This window comes from the organism of the source record quoted next (genome assembly GCF_019968955.1).
Source record: "MAG: Porospora cf. gigantea A chromosome Unknown PgA_NODE_23_length_67860_cov_337.782, whole genome shotgun sequence".
In the NCBI taxonomy this organism is placed as follows: Eukaryota; Apicomplexa; class Conoidasida; order Eugregarinorida; family Porosporidae; genus Porospora; species Porospora cf. gigantea A.
In genome coordinates, this window is record NW_027151526.1 from 61,443 (window position 1) to 67,860 (window position 6,418).

Consider the following 6,418-nt stretch of genomic DNA (forward strand, 5'->3'; position numbering starts at 1 on the left):
TTGGCAGTGATAACATTTACATAAACTCTTCCCGCAAAACAGTCATGCGCGCAACGATCGTTCGCTTGCGGCCCTCCAACGCGTTCCTCTTGCGTTTAGCTGCAGGAAGCAAGGTGGTGCCTAGGCTGCGTAGCTGGTTCTTTACGTTCACCAGGTCCGCCTGCAGTGAATCCAATTCTTGGGCATTTTTGTTCTTGAGTCGGTTCTTCAACTCCTGAGTCTGTGTGTTGTCGAAGACGTCGTTATCGTAGAGTCCTGCAAACGGCGTACGTCGGGACGGAGCCGCACCTGGAGCATTCGCTGCCAATGCCCCCAGTACCCGCTGGTTCTCATTATACTCGCTCTCAAGGTCGGAAAGGTTATGAGTCGCGGAATGGCTCTCCGCCTCGAGGAGGAAAGCTGTGATCTGTTCCTGCCTGTTCTGGAGACTTCTGATCTGGCTGGCCAAGTCCTGTCCTTCCACTTGAGTGAAATCAACGAGTATGTCATCAACAAACCCTTCGTCAGACGCCGAGTGGAATCTCGAGCGACCGGGATAACGGGTGTTTAGGGCTTTGGCCATACCAGTAGTGCGGAGAATGTCGATGCTGCTGTACTGGCTAACGGGGTCTGCGTTGGCGTCCTGGCTAACGGGGTCTGCGTTGGCGTCCGAAGGGAGCGCGTGCGACGATCCTTCAAATCTCAAGCTACGGGGATCTACGTAAAGCAAGGCTTCCGAATTCATGAGCACAGGCTGCCCCCCCATCATGTGGGCAGTCAATCCTTGTATGGACGTGGGCGTTCCAGGGTAGAATACATTCATGTACACGGCAGTCGAGTTGGGATTGTCGCAAATCAAATTGCGGCGGTTGGCGGCGATGTGGAGAGGTTCACCGTCGACAGGTAGGTGTGCTCCAGAGGCCAAGGCGCTGCCAATAAGAGCAGTTTGAGCGTCGGTAGATTTTTCTTTGGATATCCGCATGAAATTTACAATCTGTTATTACGATTTCTAAAAAATCCACACATATTAGGCGTTTGTAGTAGAACTTCGTGGAGTCGTGGCTACTTGCCTAAGACACTTATGGCGAAACAAATGAGCAAGATGCAGCACAATGCTAGTGCAGCTGCCGTGTGGACCTTGCCGATGACGTCATCGAATTCAGCGTACCTATGAACCGCGTTAGGGATTCGCGACAAGGTGAATTTGGCGCTTAGTCGAAGGATTACAACTAGGCCAAAGTTGATCCAACCGGAAACGAAAACAAGAAGAATTACTTCCATTACTTCCGATGTGCATAGCAGGGCCAAGTGGGTAAATAGAACGCTGCCGATGAAGAACCAAAGACGACTGCTAGGACACATGAATGCCTCCAGAATCTCGAACCACAGAAGCATAGGCGGGCTGCTGCTGTTGACGGCAAGCGTGTGTGGGCACTCATAAAGGAACTGAGCCTGGGGACAGCAGCGAAGAACTTCCCCCAGCGTGAGCGCACGCGTGGTACCATTCAGCGGCCGACAAGTCGTGGCGGGACTCCACCGGAACCGGTTGCAGGGGGCTCGGAAAGCCTTAGAGACGGTAAGTGGATTCCAAGAGCCAATCGGCAGCGGAGTGGTAGGCAAGAGCATGCGAGTGACCGGAATCTGCTGACTTAGTCGAGATTCTCTCCGAAGCGTTCGTCTGGGATGGCACCGTTCCAGTTTATCAAGATCCACCGGATACGTGCAGCTCAGATGGATGACAGGTGGAGGAGGTTTTGAGGGCCATCGGCTTATTTCCAGACAGGGTGCGCTGAACTCCCTGTGGTCAGCGACCTCGTCTTGATGTGATAGCGGCGGTAGGGTTAGCACGCTGAACAGCGGCGTGGCCTGTTCACTAGGACGAAGATACACTAACATCATATTCCGTTTTTAAGAACGATGCCATCCCGACGAAGAAAGACTTGCTCTTGAGAATCGACAAAGAACGAGAACTAGAACATACGACCTATAAGTCCTTAACGAACTGCAAAAGCTTGTGGACGCCGCGATTCTTCAGCCGAACATTCGAAATATTTCTGGTGTATTTTATTGACATTTCGAATGCTCACGGCTCAGGCTCGTGATCGAATATTACTGCTTGATGGAGGTATGGGCACTATGATTCAAGAGGTAGGGACGTGATTCCATCTGGAATCAGCAAGGGTTGTCGGAGTCGGAGTTTCGCGGGGACGAATTCGAAGGTCACCCAAAAGACTTAACAGGGAACAACGATTTGCTAAATCTTACACAACCAGGCTTGATCTCACAAATTCACCTGAAGTACTTCGAGGCCGGCTCGGACATATGCACCACCAACACCTTCAACGGAACCTCCATTTCGCAGGAGGAGTATGGGTTGAGTCACCAGGCGTCCCGCATGACAAAGGCAGGGGCCCTGGCGGCCCGAGATGCGGTACGTATCTTCTCCTCGCTTCATCCCGATCTGCCACAACGTCTGGTGGCAGGCAGTGTGGGCCCGACATCCGTCACGCTGAGCGTGTCTCCTTCGGTGGAGGACGCCGCCGCGAGGAACTGCGACTTCGATTCGCTGGTGGGGGCCTATAAGGAGTGCATGTCAGCCCTGGTGGAGGGAGGCGTCGACGTGCTGCTGCTGGAGACCATTTTTGACACACTCAATGCCAAGGCCGGTGTTGTTGCCTACATAGAGTTGGGGAGACCGCTGCCATTGATGATTAGCGGAACAGTAGTGGACAAGTCTGGGCGAACCCTAAGCGGCCAGACGATAGACGCCTTCGTGATCAGTCTGAACCACGCCAAACCAGTGAGTTTTGGGATTAACTGCGGACTAGGCGCTGCAGAGATGTCTGAGTTCATCGAGAGGCTGGCCATGATTACGCCACACACCTTGGTGTCGTGTTATCCTAATGCCGGATTGCCCAACGAACTAGGAGGGTATGACGAGACGCCAGAGGAGTTCGCCGCAAGCGTATCGATCTTCGCTCGTCGAGGGCTGGTGAATGCTGTTGGCGGGTGTTGTGGGACGTCGCCTGCCTTCATTCGAGCGCTGAAGGAGGCGACTGCGAGCTGCGCTCCGCGGATCGTTGCGGAGGAAGATCCCTATAGAGTCAAGTTACATCTCAGTGGCCTGGAGCCGTTTCGTCTTGACGCGTCGATGAACCTGGTCAACATCGGTGAGCGATGCAATGTCGCTGGCTCCCTGCGCTTCAAACGCCTGATAAAATCCAAGGACTTCGACAAGGCAATAGGAGTTGCCAGAGAGCAGGTGGAGTCTGGAGCTCAGATGCTGGATTTCAACTTCGACGACGGACTTATTGACGGGGTGGAAGTTATGAGCCGCTGGAGTCGGATGGTGGCCTCGGACCCTGACATCTGTGCGGTGCCATTCGTGGTCGACTCGTCGAAGATACAGGTCATCCGCGAGGGACTACGATGGTTTCAAGGGAAGTGCCTAGTGAACTCGATTTCGCTGAAGGAAGGGGAGGAGGCTTTTTTGAGCGCTGCTCGCGTTTGCCAGTCATTCGGAGCTGCGGTAATCGTCATGGCCTTTGATGAGCTGGGCCAGGCCGACTCCACAGCTCGGAGAGTCAGCATATGCACCCGTGCATACCGTTTGCTCACTTCGTCTGGATTTCCCGGTTGCGACATCGTCTTCGACTGCAACATCCTTACCATCGCAACTGGCATGCCTGAGCATAATCATCAAGCCGTCTCGTTCATGGAAGCGGTGGAACAGCTTAGAGTGGTGTGTCCCCACGCAGCCTTTTCAGGAGGTCTGTCGAACTTGAGCTTCGCCTTCAGAGGGTTGAATTACCTCAGAGAAGCGATGCACTCGGTGTTTCTGTATCACGCCGTTCGGAAGGGCCTGAATCTCGCTATCGTTAACGCCGGCGCTCTGGTTCCCTTGGGTGACGTAGAGGAGGACCTCCGTCTGCTGTTGGAGGATGTAGTCCTCAATACCCGCACCGACGCCGTCGACGACCTCATTTCTCGGGCAGACCTTATGCGCCAAGCTGGAGAAGGGCCAGCGAAGGTGGTGGACGTGCAGGCGTGGAGGTCTACGTGCCCGCGGGAACGACTGCAGACCAGCCTGCTAAAGGGTGTGGATGAGTTTATCGAGACTGATATAACTGAGGTGCTGGGTGAAGTCGGGGATCCCTTAGCGGTCATCCAAGGCCCCTTAATGCAGGCAATGGGCGTCATCGGCGAGCGTTTTGGTTCCGGTAAAATGTTCCTTCCTCAGGTGATCAAATCCGCGAGAGTCCTGAAAAAGGCTTTTGCGGTTCTGGTACCGTATCTGGAAGCAAATAACGAGGATGGAGCGGACCACTCAATCGGAACTGTCGTTCTAGCTACGGTTCGAGGCGACGTGCATGACATCGGTAAGAACATCGTAGGTGTGGTCCTAGGGTGCAACGGCTTTCGGGTTGTTGACTTGGGAGTCATGGTCCCAGGCGACACCATTGTTCGTGCGGCTCAGGAAGAGCATGCGGATATCGTGGCGCTCAGTGGACTAATTACCCCTTCCCTTGACGAAATGGTTCGCGTAGCCCAGCTGATGGAGTCGAATGGACTCTCACACGTGCCGCTTCTCATCGGAGGAGCGACTACCAGCAAGAAGCACACAGCACTAAAGATCCAACCCGTCCACGCCCGTACTGTCTACGCCCCTGACGCGTCCACCGCCGTCGTGGCGGCCTCGCGCTGCGCTACCGACAGTGGTTTTTGGCCTGAGATCGAGGCCGCTTACTCAAGGATTCGGCGTGATCAAGAGGAGGAGGTAGATGAGGTGACCACCGTGCCTCTAGCCGTTGCGAGGGCTGCGCCGTTCATGCTGGACTTGGCGAGAGTGCCAGCTGCACCGGCATTCGTGGGCGTCGAGTACTGGGACGATGTGCCTTTGCGAGCTCTGATTCCACATATTGACTGGAGGTGGTTCTTTACAGCCTACCAGCTTGTAGGGAAGCACCCCAATCGCTTCTACCCGAAGATATTCGCGGATCCTACCGTCGGAGATGCGGCTCACTCCCTCTTCACCGAAGCGAAGGCGTTACTGGTTCGGATAGAAGCGGAAAGGTGGACTCGAGCACGCGCGGTAGTGGGCCTGTTTAGATGTCGTGTGGACCGTGAAGACATCATCGTCATGGGGGGGCTGGAAGATGTCGAAACCCAGCAGGATATCAACCTTCTGGGCCCCGTCAGAGTCCGCAATGGATCGTCATCCGCCGAGTTTCGATTCGGGGGTCTTAGGCAACAAACATCGGTTGATGGTCGATTCCGGGCTTGCTCGGACTTTTTGCAGCGTGAAGGAGACCATGTAGGCTTCCTGGTGTGTACAGCTGGCGACGGATTGTCTGCCACTCTCCAGAAGCTCCGAGAACGATACCTTACCGACGAAATTATTCTGGCTGAAGCCCTAGCGGACCGCTTGTCAGAGGCTCTTGCGGAGGTCTGTCATCGACACCTCCGAAGTCGACTCTGGGGATACGAGACCTTCAAATGCCCCGCATACCTACCTGACTCGGTATATCAGGGCATCAGGCCAGCTCCTGGCTACCCTTGCCAACCCGATCTCCGAGTATCAGACAAGTACTTCGCACTGCTTGCACCAGAACGCGTGGGCATTTCCCTCAGCTCAGCTCACATGATGCTTCCCGCATGTTCAGTGTCTGCCATGGTGTTGGGGCACCCTCAAGCGGAGTACTTCAGCCTCGAGAGGGTGGATATGGGACAGGTCGAGGAGTACTCCAGCAGGAACGAGTACGATTTGCAAGCTACGAAGCAAGCGTTAGTGACTGTGTTGCCCAGTGAGTGACCCCTCTCTAAAAAGCCCAATTCGATGCTAGACCTCTTCTGCGGCTGTTTTTTCAAGGAGCCCCAAGTTGAGAGAGCTCAGCCGACCTGGTCAACGGATGTATGTGACCGCGCCTGGGGTCCCGAGAGAGTCGAACGCAGTGTTGATAAACCCAAAAGACGCCGAAGACACCGTCAGCCTTGAACAAGAAGCTTCGTTGCGAAGTGAGTCATGTGCTTCATCTGTGTGACGAATTTCGTTCGCCCTCACGTCCAGCGCCTTGGATGCCTTGCCTGACACGCGACAAACGAACGCCTCCATTTCGTCTGCTGTAACCGACGGGGTTATCCCCTCCAGCACCACCAGAAGCTCCTCGACAGTCACTTTGCCGTCCTCGTCTCGCTGCATAGCGGCCCCTGCCCCTCCTCACGTCGCAGAAACGGAAAAGGGACTGCACCTGCTCTATGACCTGCAGCCTAGTGCGGTTTTCAGCCTTGTAGAGCCAGCCGTTTCTCGAGGACAGCATAGTGATGTACACGAACGCTTTGAAGTCGATCCGATCGGAATCGTTTCTGTGTACGAGGTCGAAACGTTCCGCCAGCATGAAGTTTTTCTCATCGCTGACCAAGCCTAGGACTCCGGCTGCTT

At 54.8% G+C, this 6,418-nt stretch overlaps 4 protein-coding genes across 7 annotated transcripts; 1 reads left to right on the plus strand and 3 right to left on the minus strand.

Moving 5' to 3' along the window:
- Window positions 1-16: 16 nt before the first annotated feature.
- On the minus strand, window positions 17-961 carry KVP18_000229 (uncharacterized protein; the record flags this gene model as incomplete). Its single annotated transcript, XM_067952151.1, has 1 exon — window positions 17-961. One exon carries the CDS (start codon window positions 959-961, stop codon window positions 17-19), a length of 945 nt encoding a protein of 314 aa, XP_067811160.1.
- An 80-nt stretch (window positions 962-1,041) lies between these two features.
- On the minus strand, window positions 1,042-1,878 carry KVP18_000253 (uncharacterized protein; the record flags this gene model as incomplete). Of its 2 annotated transcripts, none has more annotated exons than XM_067952350.1 (1): window positions 1,042-1,878. In XM_067952350.1, the coding sequence occupies one exon, from the start codon at window positions 1,876-1,878 to the stop codon at window positions 1,042-1,044; it is 837 nt and encodes a 278-aa protein (XP_067811198.1). The 2 variants fall into 2 exon arrangements, with proteins under 2 accessions (XP_067811198.1, XP_067811199.1); XM_067952351.1 differs by having other exon boundaries at window positions 1,042-1,605.
- Window positions 1,879-2,058: 180 nt separating this feature from the next.
- KVP18_000247 (uncharacterized protein) lies at window positions 2,059-5,791 on the plus strand (the record flags this gene model as incomplete). 2 transcript variants are annotated; one of them, XM_067952279.1, is made up of 2 exons in its annotated part: window positions 2,059-2,127; window positions 2,156-5,791. In XM_067952279.1, the coding sequence occupies 2 exons, from the start codon at window positions 2,059-2,061 to the stop codon at window positions 5,789-5,791; spliced, it is 3,705 nt and encodes a 1,234-aa protein (XP_067811189.1). The 2 variants fall into 2 exon arrangements, with proteins under 2 accessions (XP_067811189.1, XP_067811190.1); XM_067952280.1 differs by lacking the exon at window positions 2,059-2,127 and having other exon boundaries at window positions 2,375-5,791.
- A 90-nt stretch (window positions 5,792-5,881) lies between these two features.
- KVP18_000224 (uncharacterized protein) lies at window positions 5,882-6,374 on the minus strand (the record flags this gene model as incomplete). 2 transcript variants are annotated; one of them, XM_067952105.1, is made up of 2 exons in its annotated part: window positions 5,882-6,172; window positions 6,201-6,374. In XM_067952105.1, the coding sequence occupies 2 exons, from the start codon at window positions 6,372-6,374 to the stop codon at window positions 5,882-5,884; spliced, it is 465 nt and encodes a 154-aa protein (XP_067811153.1). The 2 variants fall into 2 exon arrangements, with proteins under 2 accessions (XP_067811153.1, XP_067811152.1); XM_067952104.1 differs by lacking the exon at window positions 6,201-6,374 and having other exon boundaries at window positions 5,882-6,178.
- Between the last annotated feature and the right edge of the window lie 44 nt (window positions 6,375-6,418).